General features: G+C 40.7%; 3 protein-coding genes across 5 annotated transcripts in view; 2 read left to right on the forward strand and 1 right to left on the reverse strand.

The window, feature by feature from the left end:
* Window positions 1-218: 218 nt before the first annotated feature.
* cops4 (COP9 constitutive photomorphogenic homolog subunit 4 (Arabidopsis)) lies at window positions 219-5,075 on the forward strand. Its single transcript, XM_086052953.1, has 10 exons — window positions 219-386; window positions 1,149-1,228; window positions 1,327-1,478; window positions 1,871-1,974; window positions 2,046-2,199; window positions 2,595-2,745; window positions 2,976-3,146; window positions 3,292-3,407; window positions 3,637-3,721; window positions 4,650-5,075. The coding sequence occupies exons 1-10, from the start codon at window positions 223-225 to the stop codon at window positions 4,781-4,783; spliced, it is 1,311 nt and encodes a 436-aa protein (XP_085909079.1). The 5' UTR covers window positions 219-222; the 3' UTR covers window positions 4,784-5,075.
* Window positions 5,076-6,655: 1,580 nt separating this feature from the next.
* LOC147135515 (placenta-specific gene 8 protein-like) lies at window positions 6,656-11,822 on the reverse strand. Of its 2 annotated transcripts, none has more exons than XM_086052954.1 (5): window positions 11,692-11,822; window positions 9,689-9,781; window positions 8,492-8,616; window positions 6,902-7,039; window positions 6,656-6,732 (listed from the first exon to the last, which is right to left on the reverse strand). In XM_086052954.1, the coding sequence occupies exons 1-4, from the start codon at window positions 11,765-11,767 to the stop codon at window positions 6,935-6,937; spliced, it is 399 nt and encodes a 132-aa protein (XP_085909080.1). In that variant the 5' UTR covers window positions 11,768-11,822; the 3' UTR covers window positions 6,656-6,732; window positions 6,902-6,934. The 2 variants fall into 2 exon arrangements, with proteins under 2 accessions (XP_085909080.1, XP_085909081.1); XM_086052955.1 differs by lacking the exon at window positions 11,692-11,822 and adding an exon at window positions 10,466-10,479.
* The window catches only part of adamts6 (ADAM metallopeptidase with thrombospondin type 1 motif, 6), a 53,885-nt gene continuing 51,168 nt past the window's right edge, over window positions 11,698-14,414 (forward strand). For both annotated transcript variants that reach the window (XM_086052947.1, XM_086052948.1), the window contains exons 1-3: window positions 11,698-12,081; window positions 13,367-13,836; window positions 14,008-14,384. In XM_086052947.1, coding sequence (XP_085909073.1) covers window positions 13,737-13,836; window positions 14,008-14,384 — 477 coding nt within the window. In that variant the 5' untranslated portion in view covers window positions 11,698-12,081; window positions 13,367-13,736. The remainder of the gene's footprint in view (window positions 12,082-13,366; window positions 13,837-14,007; window positions 14,385-14,414) is intronic.

Consider the following 14,414-nt stretch of genomic DNA (forward strand, 5'->3'; position numbering starts at 1 on the left):
ATGTAACTGGATGAATTAGAAAACATGGCAACTTGAAATCATTGTTAGGAAACCTTTGAGGATTCCTCCAACTAATGACTGTGAGCAACATTAGCCCTTAAGTGTGAACGGCTACTTTGGGATTCCATCAATTTTTTAAATTACTTTGAAATTACGTTTTAAAAGTGTTGTTCGAACGGTGCATTGAACGCTCATTATGAATATCATAAATAAAAAATGAAAATGATATATTTTTTAATCAACCGTCACCAAGCGGAAGTTAGCACTTTTGGTAGCGGAAGCGGCGTTGTTGACAACCCGGACGGCGCGACCATGGCCACCGAAGTGCGGCAGGAGCTCGCACAGCTGATGAATTCCTTTGGCTCCCACAAAGATCTATCGGCCAAGTATGTAACGCTTATGGGAAACGTGTTATTTTTTTATTTGTTGTTTATCAAACTCGCCTTGGTGCAGAATATGAAGCATCCCGTTTGACTAAAGCGGTGCCGGGGTTACCATGACAGACCAAGCTAAGCTAACGTTAGCTTCTTTTCTTAGCAAGCTAAATTTGAGACCCCCCCATTCAATTTATTTGAGATTAAATGTGTTTGATCAATGTAGATTAAAGAATCGAAACAGTAATCATGTGGATAGCGTCCGAGCCGCACAAATGTTAGCACAATATGCCCTTTTTCATGTTAGTAGCGAGAAACTACTTCAAGATTAATGATGGTCAACTTTATATAAACATAAATCTTGGTTCAATTGAAAGTACGTGAATTTTGTTTATACAACTCTTGTCAAGCGAGGGCAGAAACAATGTTAAAATGTAGAGCATCTTGCAATTAATATCAGAAAAAAATCCAAACAATCAAGTTTTACTGGGATGCCTGCCTAAACAAAGAGTTTTTAATTTCTCTTTAAAAATGTCAGAGGCAGCAAACTGCAATGCTCTATTATCTTTAACTTTTACTGTTTTGTAAGGGACAATAAGTAAAAGACCATCAACAAACTGCATTGATCTCAATGTTGTCTCAATACCAAAATTCTGACTGATCCATACTGAAACAATAGCACGGCAAAGACCGAAAACATCAGAAATGTAATATTGCTGAGATTCGTTTTTGATTGTGAAAACGTTTTGCATAATATTGTATATCTTCTTTAAGATATAGACAAATCTTGGAAAAGGCCGTCCAGTTCACAGATGCAGATCAGCTTGAATCCTTAAAGGCCTTTGTTGAAGCAAGTATGTCGTACTTTAATACACTTTCAAGTGCTTGACAGTGTTGCGTATTTCTCCATAAGAATACAATTTCCTCTCCTCTACTATTTACCCCCTCATAGTGGTCAATGAAAATGTGAGTCTAGTCATCTCGAGACAGCTGCTCACCGACTTCTGCACGCATCTGCCCAACTTGCCCGACGCCACAGCCAAGGCGGTGTATCACTTCACCTTGGAGAAGATCCAGCCGAGGGTCATTTCCTTTGAGGAGCAGGTAAACCATTTACTTATACTGTATCACAACTTTCCACTGTAGGTAAGATAAATACTTATGTGCACTGTGTGACAATGTTATATACTGTATATTCAGTATGTATAATTAATATTATTAACACACAAACTATACAACATTTATGCTATTATCCGAACATATTTACATCTCTCAATTTACTCATTGTGTAAATGAGACTTTCGATGTGCATAATACTCTACATATTGGGTGTATTATAATTCATTATTGCCAGTCGGCCTCTCCGACTGTCAGTCGGTCGACTTGTCTATCTGACGGTTGGTCGTTGGCCTGACTTTCGGTTGGCCTGTCTGACTGACAGTCAGTCGCGTCTGTTTGTGTCTCCACATTAAGGTAGTGTTCTTATCTATGCGTAGGTGGCCTCCATCAGACAGCACTTAGCGACCATTTACGAAAAGGAGGGCGACTGGAGGAACGCCGCCCAGGTTTTAGTCGGCATTCCTCTGGAGACGGGGCAAAAGTAAGCTACGAACGCAATCTTTTCACCCATTGGATCAATCCTCATATTTGAATTTTTTCGGTCTCCTCTAGGCAATATAATGTCGACTACAAGTTGGACACCTACCTGAAAATAGCTCGTCTCTACTTGGAGGACGATGACCCGGTGCAGGCTGAGGCCTACATCAACAGAGCCTCGCTGCTTCAGAATGAGTCCTCCAATGAACAGCTGCAAATACATTACAAGGTGAGCAGGTGGGGGGGAGGTGTGTTGGGAGGGGAAGGGGAGTCATATTCAGAGATGGGAAAAGTACTGAAATTCTGTACTTGTGTAAAAGTTCAAATACTTGTATAAAAAATGACTTAAAAGTATAAGTACTCATTCAAATACTTACTCAAGTAAAAATAAAAAAGTACAGGTTCTGAAATGTACTTTGTGAGTAAAAGTAAAAAGCATTTTTACCGGACGTTTTTTCCTCATTTCATATAATTTACAAGGCTATTAAATTTGAAAGGCCACTGATTTTAAAAGAGGTAATATTGGCTGATTGTATCGGCTGGCTGATTAAAAAAATAACCATCCCACTTCTGACATCAAAGGCTGCATAGTACCATTGTTAAATGCATTACTCTCCCACTTAGGTGTGCTATGCCAGAGTCCTCGACTTCAGGAGGAAGTTCATTGAAGCAGCACAGCGATACAACGAGCTGTCGTACAAATCCATCGTCCATGAGAGCGAGCGTCTAGAGGCGCTCAAGCACGCGCTGAACTGCACCATTTTGGCGTCCGCAGGTACGAATACTTACGCCAACTCATTTTTAAGCGATGTTGCCACCTTGGCTAGAAACTGCAAAACGCAATGTTCTCGACCTTATCATTTCTGGGTTATTCATCCAACCATCCAGAAGTTGCCAGTGTAGTCAAAGTTGCTAAACCTAGCAACAAAAGTGCAAAATTTCCAGCAACACTAATGACAGAGAGGGAGTTTGTTGATGCTCATCTTTATTTTGACGGAATTCTAGGCCAGCAACGTTCCCGCATGTTGGCCACCCTATTCAAGGACGAGCGCTGCCAACAGCTGGCCGCGTACGGTATTCTAGAGAAAATGTACCTGGACCGCATCATCCGGGGGAACCAGCTACAGGAGTTTGCCGCCATGCTTATGCCTCACCAGAAGGCCACCACGGCGGACGGTCAGTACCCATTAGAAACTTTACGTTGTCCCCCCCCCCCCCCCCCCCCTGTTTTTAATTTAAAAAAAAAAAATGGAACCAGTGTACATCTCATTAACATTAACCTGCTTATTATTTATATTAACCCGATATAACTTCTCTTCAGGCTCCAGCATCCTGGACAGAGCTGTGATTGAACACAACCTGCTCTCCGCCAGTAAACTTTACAACAACATCACCTTCGAAGAGCTCGGAGCACTTTTGGAAATCCCTCCGGCCAAAGTGAGAAAAAAAGTCAACTGACTCGATGATGTGTTTTTCTCAGTGGCGACATATCGCCTCACAAATACTGCACTTTTGACTGTTGTGTTGGTTGCTATGTTGATTTAGTTTTCCTCCTTCCATGACAACTTTAATGTGCAATTTGAAAGCAAAGTACAGTCAACAGTACATTATTGTGTTAATTATTTTATGACTCTTTTATTGATTTATTATTGACTTCTATCTACAGGCTGAGAAGATTGCATCGCAGATGATCACCGAGGGACGCATGAACGGCTTCATCGACCAGATTGATGGCATCGTACACTTTGAAAGTGAGTGGCTCGTTTTTCGCCAACGACAGTGAAACCCGATTAACCTCGGCGGATACATTCCAGACGCACCTGTGAAGGTGAAAATCTGCGATACATAGAGAGACCATATTATTACGATATATTATTCAGAAAAACATTTTCAAAATTAGTTTTACTCCTCCAATACTCTTAAAACACATTTACACTTATTACATGGCTTGTAGTGGATATGAAATGTCTACACACCCCTGTTTGAAGTGTTTTTTTTTTTTTGTGGTATAAAAGAAAATGAGACCAATGTAAAACATTCCAAAACTTTTCCCACCATTAATGCGGCCTATAACTTGGACAACTCAATTAAAAAAATCAATTTGAAAGAGGAATTAAAAATGAACCGAAATAATAAGCGTACACACCCTCTTATAACGGATGTGGCTGTTTTCAAAATGAAACAATCACATTCATGTTAAATGGGAAGTCAGCACACACCTGCCACAGTGCCTCTGATTAACGCCAACTAAACTTCAGCTGTTCTAGTAGGCTTTTTTGCTTTCCTGCTGAAGCTTGAAGCTATCTTGTCTTTGCTCGAATTCTATGCAAATGGAAAACTCAAAAAACGCCCCCGATAAATGCCCGGTCTTGCAGATCTGTTGTGTCAATTTTGCCGGATCCCTGTGTCAAGAAGGCTCGCGTAACAAAAACAAAAAAGTGTCATGTGGACAACAGGGGGCTCCCTTATACTAAAGGTCTGATGGAGTGTAAAAGTAAAAGCACATCATAGTAGTAGCACGCAGTTGTCAACTAGTGTACAGTTTTGTTTCATTCGTCACATTTAGTTGTAATACTAGTATGTCGATGTTGTCCTACCAGTGAGGGCAAAGAGCACACAAGTACAAGGACCTTAAGATGGATATCAAGGATAACAAATACATTTTTGTATTGTTTTCAGCACGAGAGCCGCTTCCCACGTGGGACAAGCAGATCCAGTCGCTCTGTTTCCAGGTCAACAACCTCCTGGAGAAGATCCGCCAAGCAGCTCCTGAGTGGGCTGCCCAAGCCATGGAGACCCAGATGAGTCAGTAAAAGTCGCCCCACCTCAAGCCCTCTTCTTTACGTTTTGTCTTCCCACTCAAAAAGCATCATCGCAAGGTTCGCCAAAATGAAATGCACCCCTCCACAGGCTCACATCCCATTGGCTGAATATTCCGAGGGCAAACTTTTTTTTGCCGGGTGCCCGCAGTGACTCATGTTTGCATTGACGACACAAGTGCTCTCGCGTGTAAGCGCTGGCATTTTATTGGCTACATGTGTCATATGGCCAATGTGACAGCGTTGACATGAAATATGATTAAATGTGCACACGCTAGCGGCTCAATCTGCTCTTTTTTATTACACCACTGAAAAACGACATAAAGGTTTACCTTATGGTGGCAAAGCTTTTCAATTAGTCTGTGTAATAGCTGCTCCTTCCCTCACTTCAATGTAAGATAGTGCCAAAGCACTATTTTTATATTAGAAAGAGTGAATAATGGTGGATAGGTTCCCACCCCAAAACCTGTGACTCAGTGAATTTGTGAGTAGCAAATTGCAAATATGTGCAGCACACTGTAGTGCTGGGGAATAAATGAAGCACATTGCTTGGATTTACATGAGTTCAAAGAGGATTTAGTTCTCAGGAGACCGGAACCTTTGTTTTTGCAAAGACTGAATGTAATGTTTTTATTTGTTACGTGCATGTGAAACACTGACAGTCTATCATCCGTAATCAACTTATCATTAATGTTTACGTGGTCCGATCAGTCTTTGTTGAGAGTGTGTTAGAAAGCATGAAAGAAACACATTTTAGTTTTCAACAGTCCTGAATTACGGTACGTATTTTCATTTCATATACATTTCAGACCTGATTGGCCAAACATGACATATGTAAACCTTGATGACAATTATGTTTGTGACATGCGGGTTTTTGAAAAACAAATCAAACAATTTAGTCTTCAACAAGCCTTTATTAGTGTAATATACCTTTTTGTGTTTGTTTTTTTAATTATTTTGGGGTTGACTTCCTCTTTAGTAACATCAAAGACAATTTTGAGTCTTCACAAACACTGAAGACAATTTTATGATTTATTACCAAATTATTTAATAAAATGCATACATGCATGTTAAATGTGTAAAATTGTTCTAAATCAATGATCAACAAATTATCGAACGAGACATATAGATCAATAAATAACAATTTTTTGCGATGTTGGAAGGTCCAAAATTAATACAGTACATCAAATATAACAGAAACAATGTTCCCTCTAATTTTCATATCAAAATAGAGCATTAATTGAATAGAGATTTATGACACGAATAAAATGAGCCTGAGTTTGTTAATTTTATTTTAGTACATAGTTCATTTGAAGCATAATTAAGTCACAATGCAATCTGTATGAATATGGTCTCACATCGTCCACTCATAAATCGCCTGAGCGTCTCGCCAGTGGTTAGTGTATGTGTGTCAATATATACTTAGAAATATAGTAGAACAACCTGTGCACCCTCAGTGGCGCTTACCGAAATTGGAAGGGAAGTGGGAATGGTGCGATGCCCTGTTTGTAGATGAAACTGGAATGAAAATTAAGGAATGAGTGTAGAAATGTAATGTGTGTGCGTGGTGTGCGCCAGCGTCACTGTGTGCGCTGAAAGTGTGAGGGCAGTACGCAATTACTCAAGCCCACAGTTTAGAGGGTACATTGAACAGGAAGCTCAATGTTGTAATGTTGCTTGGTGGGCGAGATTTAAGAGCAGAGCAGATAGTGGTTTGCCCACCCCTGATTTACAGTTGTTGACCTGTGAACCCATGATTTACGCAAGGTAAAGTAAAACCATTTATTCTCGAGCTTTTTTAAAAGCTTTCGGTTTAATTCAAATTTTCACATCACCAAACAAACAAAAAAGTATCCACCAGCTGACTCCCAATTAAAAGGTCCTTTATTGAAACACCACCACCATCATAAATCACAAGGAGTTCTTCCCAGAGATGATAACACCTGCAACAGGTAACGAAAAGGCGTTAACAACACAAGATTGTGTGCAATCGTAACCTGTTTTGATGACATAGCAGCATTCTTATCACACTGAAACACCTGCATTACAATCAGATTTAGGTCGTTTTTTTTCCCCTGCTACCATTCTTGAGGTGAGTAATGATTAACTCACCAGGTCAGAAGGTTTGCTTCAAAGCACTCCTTTTCAGAAGATGCCTTGTTCCTTTCTCCGGTCGATGTCCCTCTTCAGCTGGCAGGTGGCACACACCAGGCAGCACATGTTGGTCATGAAGTCGCTGCACAGGGAACCCTGGAAACATAATGTCGCACAAACACACAAGCATATACTCTTGTTTGACTCTGAGTGATAGAGAGGGTGGAAAACAATAGCCTCGCTGAGTAAACTTGCAGTCTCATCATCACGAAGGAAGTTGGGCGTCAGCCATGAAAAAGCAAACAGGAAAAGGTTGATGTGTTTCATTTCGCAATTCTGTCTTTTTTCTTAAAAGTACTAGCGATCGCTGACAAACCTAATGTTTGTGTTTTGCCAACGGTTGTGTTCACAAAATAAGTCATCTTTACATGAGGTAACATAATTTTCCAAAAGTGGAAGAAAATATGGTCTTCAGTTAGCCTAACCTGCACGACTCACCTTTTTGTAAAAATTGAAGACAATTTACTCATAAACAATCCTGACATGTGTATTTTGGAAATACATTCATTTAGAAATTTAAGTACTCCGCGAATCCAATTGACATATTTATGTTAATATTTACGACAAGTTTTCGTAAACATCGAAGCAAATGATGTCTTCGATGAATTCCAATGTATGTTTTTGCAAACAATGAAGATGATTTAGTCTTCGCCGAAACTAACCTGCGTGTTTATAACACTGAAGTAGCTTTCGTCTTCACAGAACATAATGTACATACTTTCATGAAAGTTGAAGAAAATAGTCTTCAATTTACCCTTAATCTATTAGTTTTCACAAACATCAACCGCATTTTACAGTTATCAATTAACCTGACTTGAATTTTTGTAAAAATTGAAGACAATTTAATCTTAGACGATGCTTGGTGATTTTGTAATCACTGAAAACAGTTGAGAATTTAGCGAACCTAACATGCATGTTTTTGTGAACTGATGACAATTTAGAATCTTGAATCAACCTAACCTGTGCTTTCATAAACATTGAAGAAAATACATATTTTCCAATTTTTTTTGTAGATAAAAATCGATAATCAGTCTTCAGAAACATATTTTTTTCGTGAGGGCAAACAAATTAGACTTAACTCATATCATATGCCCGCGTAAGAACTGAAGAGAATTTCGGTTTGCGTTTTCATAAATATTAAATCCGATTTTGTGTCTTCAACAGACCTAATGGATGTGTTTTTGTGAAAAAGTATAGGAACAAGGAGCAGAAAGTCAAAATTCACAACAGGTGTTTGATCCATGAAAATTTCCAAGGACATCCAATTTTAAGCCTTTCTGTGACTCTTCCAATCCCTCTGTATCTCTGTTGCAACCTGGAAGCTTCTAAATGATATTCTCAGAGGGTAGAGGCCACTGAGTTTTCAGTGCCCTCAGTAGGTTTCAAAAGAGATACAGAGAGACTGGTAGAGTCACAGAAAGGCATAGAAGTGGACGTCCTTGACAATGTATTTTGGTCCAGCTCCTTATTAGAGAACAGCAAGTTGTCCAAGAAGTTCTGAAACACTGAACAGTTGGAGACTGGAGCTTGCCCCCCCTGTGCACGTACGTTGATGTTGTATCGGGTCCGGTAGACGCTGCGGATGGCCACGCTCAGTCCGCACAGGCAGCACTCGTCCATGTCGCTGGCGATGGTGCAGCTCAAGCACGGGAAGCACCACAGGCCATAGCAGCCTGCAGACGCAAGAAGGAGAAGGGGATGGGTAATGTAACATGAGGTACACCTGCACACACACTCAATGAGATCCATTTATAGCAATATCTTTAGTATATTGTTACAAGCAAGTTCGATGATCAAAACACGTCTGTTGCAATCTACACATCAATGGAGATAAAGATGTAAGCCGGCCGAACTCATTGTTAATATAGATAATCATCTTGGTGAGTATGATATATTTGAATTATGTTTTTGTCATAGATGGAATGGACTGTGGGAGGAACCGGAGTAGCTGAAGAAAACCCACACAGGCACGGGGTAAACATGCAAACTCCACACAGGAAGGCCTTGGCCGGATTCAAACCCACAACCTCAGCAACGTGAGGCGGACGTGCTAACCAGTCGACCACTGTGCCGCCCTACGTTGTTGTTGTTTTTGTTGTTTTTTAAAAAAATCATATTGATGATTTGTATGACGTGATATGGAGGTATTCAGAAGTGTATTAAGTCAGTTAAGTCCTGACCAATGGTCCGGGTACTAAATGCACCGCCCGCCCCTGTGTTATACTGTATAATGTATTATTGTTATTATCTTGTGAGCAGAAGAGATAAACTGTAAAAAAATCACAGAATGTGGAGAAGGGGTCGAATTTCATTTTCAAGTCTAGATTCAAGAAAACTTGGTGGATGCCCTGTGGAAGACAATCCCCAAATCAATCAAGCTCAAAATTGCCAAAGACATGTTAGCAAATAATCGATGTAGCAAAATCAGGCGGGGTGGGGGTTGGGCATACTGCTCAGCACTATCATGTGAAGCAAAGCTCACATACTATTTCTTTTATTAATGACTGGTTTATTGCCATGTGAGTTAAATTGCTTTATGCTATGTACTTTGATCATTTAGGTTGATTCATTATTTTTTTTGTGATTATTGATGACTGTAGGTCAAGTGTTTGTGCTGAAATCTGCTTAACATATGACTTGTAAGTTCGAAATTAAAACAACATACAATACTTTGCTGTTTTGACGTCCTTCGCATATTAATGCGGTTCTCTTTTTTTTTTTTTTTAATTAATTTAGAGAACTCACATGTTCCGCAATCGTCGCAGAAGTCGCACAAGCCGGTCTGGAAGTCGGAGGCAGGGAATCTGCCTGGTTGATTGGTCAACGCCATGATGATGACTGGGATGAGAAAGAACTTGCATATGTCACTTAAGTTCACAATATTAGGTACATATAAAAAGTACTACCTACATGATATTGGACCCTCCAAAAACGTTTTGCTGTCAGAAAAAAATAGCACTTTCTATTTGTAATAATATGCCTTTTCAAATAAATAAATAAATTTGTTCATGCAGAAATGTTAGAGAATATCAGGGCTTTATTTTGACAAGCAGGAGTAATGGGTTATTTGTTTTATAGGTGTGCCAGTCCACAAATGCATGTATGCACTTTTTTTTTTGATGAATCATTTATTCTTTGTGGACCCTCAGACTATGACTTGCAGACCCCAGTTAGAGAACCACTGTTCTCGTGGAAAATATGTTACAGTGTAAAATATGTTCCTCATAAGAAATAATGTCCACACTGCTACAACCACAACAATAGCAATAATATTACAATGTGTTTTTTTTACATCATATTTGACATCTTTTAAGACGCTGAGGTAATTTGCTATATACTTTATGAGGAGGTATTGTGCACAGTATATCTAGATGTTATGTTTCTTAATTTTACCTGAGCATCTTTTATGCATCTTGAGTTCGGAAAAAAAATAATAATTGGATTTCAGAATTTTTTATAGCCAATGAAAGCAATGTTGCAATCCAACCAAACTCTGAAAATATTATAATAGGCTACTCTTACCGTGTGAGGTTGCGTTGCGGAGGAACTGATGAGGTGGGTAGACGTATGCATGGCTTTATCAAGATAGAACGTCATTTTTGAACACTCCCCACTTTTTTTTTTTTTGTACACACTGCTCCACCTGTTTTCATTACTGTTCTTGCAGTTACTAATCACTGCATGGGCTGCGGAAAAACACGAGTGAAATATCACATGAAAACTGCGAAAAATGTGTCATTGTTCCTTTACATGCTCTGAAATATACTTTGGAAATATGATTATTGTTGGGTTAATATCACTAACCACGCCTTCACCTTTGTTCACTGAAGAAGTGGAGAGGAACTGTAGTACTTTGTACAATAGTGTGAACGTCTACTTCCCTCTCTTATCAACAAGTGATTACAACATTTTCTAACTTGACTGAATGGTTCCTAAATATATCTGACATAAACATACATTTTATGTTGTATGAACTCCAATAAACACCATGACTAATCTTTCCCAACCTTTGAGTCAAGGAACTCCAGCACACCAGAGCACAGTGCACACTGCACTAACCAAACAAAATTTCCTTATATAGACTATACACTGAAATGATGATCTTGTCTGAATTTACTCACAAATTTACTCACGTGGTATATGAATGGGAAAATGTGGATACCCCCAGGTTGATTTTAAGACTATAAATAGTCTTTGATATTGACAAAAGACCTAAATTATTTTGATTTTTGTGAGCGACCATACATTATGTTGCTCAAAAACAACAACACTTTGTGGGGTGGTGGTCTGTGCAAGTGTCCCTCTTGTGATTGACAGGTCGCAATTCCATCGTTCAGCCTCACGGGGTCGCCGCGTGCCAAAAAGTGTGCAAAGTAGAGCAAGGCATGTTTTGAAAATGTTAGGCTGCCACATAATGATCACTTGCGTGTGACAAACATAGACAGTCACCACCAAGTCTTTCAGAGTCGCTGTGGAACATATTAGAGGTTTTCTAATGACTACTAAAATGAAAAAAAACAACAACAAACAACCCTATTAATTAATAATAAAAGTAGCTTGTCGCCATGACAACGACAGCTCAACTTCGTGGGTGACATCCTGGGGGGGGTGCTGAGGTTTTTGCTCCACTGCACATGAGCACAGATGATTTGGAGAGAGGCAGATGCACTGACGTCACCCCCTCCCTAAAAGAGAGACAGAGAGGGAAAAAGAGCTGCCAATTTGAACGCCGGGCTAGTGGGACATACCCCGGTGAGTGCGATGGGTAGGAGCAGCCTCCTTCCTCCAAAGCCGAAAAGTCCTACTCGCTCTCTGGCTTTGCATGCATGCATGCGTGCACTGGGCCCCCCCGCACTCTCACTCCCTCTCCCTTCCTCTTGTAACCTCAACTCACTTTTTAAGCCAGCCTGAGTCAAGATTATAACGGGTTGGAAATAGAGACAGAGCCCCGCTGGAGGAGGGTGCATTGTTTTGTTTTGTTTTGAATTCTGTGTTGCTTCCATGCGCAGCCGAGAGGATGACCAAGGAGCCCGCCAGGAGATGAGCGCAGGAGCACGCACCGGGACGGTGCTTCGTGAGGCGGACATCGGCTTTTTGGACGCTCATGCACACTTGGACCGGAGCTGACCACGACCATGGTAAATAGCACTCCACTAACTTTACTAAACTGTATGACAGGTGCTTGTTGTTTTTTTGAAGTGCAGAAAGTGCTGTCACCCCCACCCCCAAGCCCCCAAAAAACCTTTATACACTTGCACAAAAGAGCAGTGGGGTCACAATTATCTTTTACTTTTAGTTAGTAAAAGACTTGAAATTGCGAACCCTTTGTCTTTTCAAAAACATTAATTGGACTTTTGTGTCTTTTGTGGTTGCAAAGACACGTTACGTTTGCCAAATACTTCATCGGCTACTTGAAAACTATCAATTAAAAGCACGTGAAGATCAGTGAAGACTTGTGTCTTTGATGTTATCAAATTTCATTAAATACTTCACTGTTAACCAACATTGATTACTTGAAGACAATAATTATAGACTACAAGCGTTACTAAAACATGTTAAATTCATTGAAGTCTGTCTTTGATGTTTGCAAACATGCACCTTTCAGTCAAAGTTGTCTTTTTGCTCACTGAGGATGAACTATCATCACCAAAACAAACTATGGATGCTCGGAAATTCTGCCGTGTCTTTGATGTTTTCAAAACAATGTACTTAAAATCATAGAGGACTCCTAATTGTCTTGAAAAAAACATGTTAAGTTAATAAATACTCTCTTTGATGTTATCTAAGACACCTATGATACATTCATCAAAGACCTCCCAGCCCCACATTTCTCACAGTTCGAAGATTGTCTTGGATAAATTGTCATTGATCTTTATCTAAAAACAAATCATGTTCAGGTCATTGCAGACTTGTATGTCTTTGATGTATTCATCCATCAAGTCATTCATTTCACTTTATGGACACAAATGTTTCTCTTTTATTTGTCGAACTTGGTTGGATTTTCTTCATCTTCACCCTTTTGCTCATTAATTTTACAAATGGTGGAAATGTCCATTGGGATCCCCAAAAATCAGCCCAAAGTACCTCAAAGAATTTCCCTGGTATGTATTGTCAAATATTTTCTTGTCACATCTTTAAATTTGACTAGTATTAAACATAATGAAAACATCCCTTCATTGCCAAAACAATCAGTCCAAGAGGATATGAAGAAGCAGAGACACCTTTTATTCATCAATCTTGGTTGGATCTTCTTTGTATGTCTTCACATTTTGCTCCTTAATCCTAGAAATGGTGGTCATGTCAATCAGACTCCAGTCCAAAGGGCCTCTGTTCTGGAATAAGACAAAGATGATTGAGAAGTATCTCAACGACAAAGTGAAGCAAGCGCAAGCGTCGTAACACCTTGATTGATTCCTTTGGCAGGAATGCAGATGGATGGGCCGAGGCAAGTTTCCGATGTAGAGCTTCCTCTCCGGAGTTCCACCTGAGCGTCTGATGGATCGCAGTGTTTTGGCCAAGTTGCGGACATGAATCGTGAGGCCTCCGCCACGACGTGGACGCGCTTGCCTCCAGGAGAAATCTGAGAATCCAGGATACGCACAGACCGTTTTTTTCACCAAGCCAGCGAGGGGACGCAAACCATGGAGTTGTTATGGTTTGGCCTCAGACTGAGTGCATGTTTTTAGTCCCACTGTAGCACCCTCTTCCCCTTCCTCCTCCATCCCATCCCATCCCATCTCCCCAGTCCCGTGACCCGCCACCCCTTCCCTCATGTCACATCTTTCCCAGAATTATGGAAATTTTGTGGAAGACGCTGACTTGGACATTGAGCCTGGTGGTCATGGCTGCTTCCGAATTTCAGAGCGTCGATCGACTTTTACACAACTCTCAAGGTGGGCTGTGACAACAATTTTTTAGGTTAGCATCCTTGAATATTTGACTTCTGAGGTTTCCCAGTTACGAGTCATACTATCACAGTTATTGAGAATGTGATGCATAGTATTGCTGTTATCTGGACCTCTGGTTGTCCCTTTAACATGTGCCTTAATCGCATGCGTTCACAGAGGAGTTCCTGTCCTACCTGCAGAACTACCAGCTGACTGTTCCCGTGCGAGTAGATGAGAACGGAGAGTTCCTGAGCTACACTGTAAAGCACCACCGACCCGGACGGCGGAGACGCGGGGCGGCTGCCCCCTCGGCGGGCCCGTATCCGGAGACGCCTGAGTCCCAGCTTTTCTATAGACTCTCCGCCTACGGCAAACACTTCCACTTAAACCTGACTCTCACCCCTCACCTGGTCTCCAAGCACTTCACGGTGGAGTACTGGGGCCGCGATGGCATGGAATGGCGCCACAACCTGGTGGATAACTGCCACTATGTGGGATTCTTGCAAAACCGGAGCGGTGCCACTAGAGTGGCGCTCAGCAACTGCAACGGCCTGGTGAGCGCAAAGTTACCACTACAAACCCTT

Source organism: Filicampus tigris, chromosome 15, assembly GCF_054856515.1.
Source record: "Filicampus tigris isolate MCC_2025a chromosome 15, RoL_Ftig_1.0, whole genome shotgun sequence".
Lineage (NCBI taxonomy): Eukaryota > Metazoa > Chordata > Actinopteri > Syngnathiformes > Syngnathidae > Filicampus > Filicampus tigris.

Excerpts from the sequence above, each read along its gene's own strand:
- cops4 (XM_086052953.1), top strand. The coding sequence starts at position 223 with ATGATATATTTTTTAATCAACCGTCACCAAGCGGAAGTTAGCACTTTT. Across the intron at positions 1,975-2,045 it reads CCTCTGGAGACGGGGCAAAA|GCAATATAATGTCGACTACA; the intron begins GTAAGCTACGAA and ends GGTCTCCTCTAG. Across the intron at positions 3,147-3,291 it reads GAAGGCCACCACGGCGGACG|GCTCCAGCATCCTGGACAGA; the intron begins GTCAGTACCCAT and ends ACTTCTCTTCAG.
- LOC147135515 (XM_086052954.1), bottom strand. The coding sequence starts at position 11,767 with ATGCAAAGCCAGAGAGCGAGTAGGACTTTTCGGCTTTGGAGGAAGGAG. Across the intron at positions 9,782-11,691 it reads TACCCATCGCACTCACCGGG|TCATCATCATGGCGTTGACC; the intron begins GTATGTCCCACT and ends TTCTCATCCCAG. Across the intron at positions 8,617-9,688 it reads CTGCGACGATTGCGGAACAT|GCTGCTATGGCCTGTGGTGC; the intron begins GTGAGTTCTCTA and ends TTGCGTCTGCAG.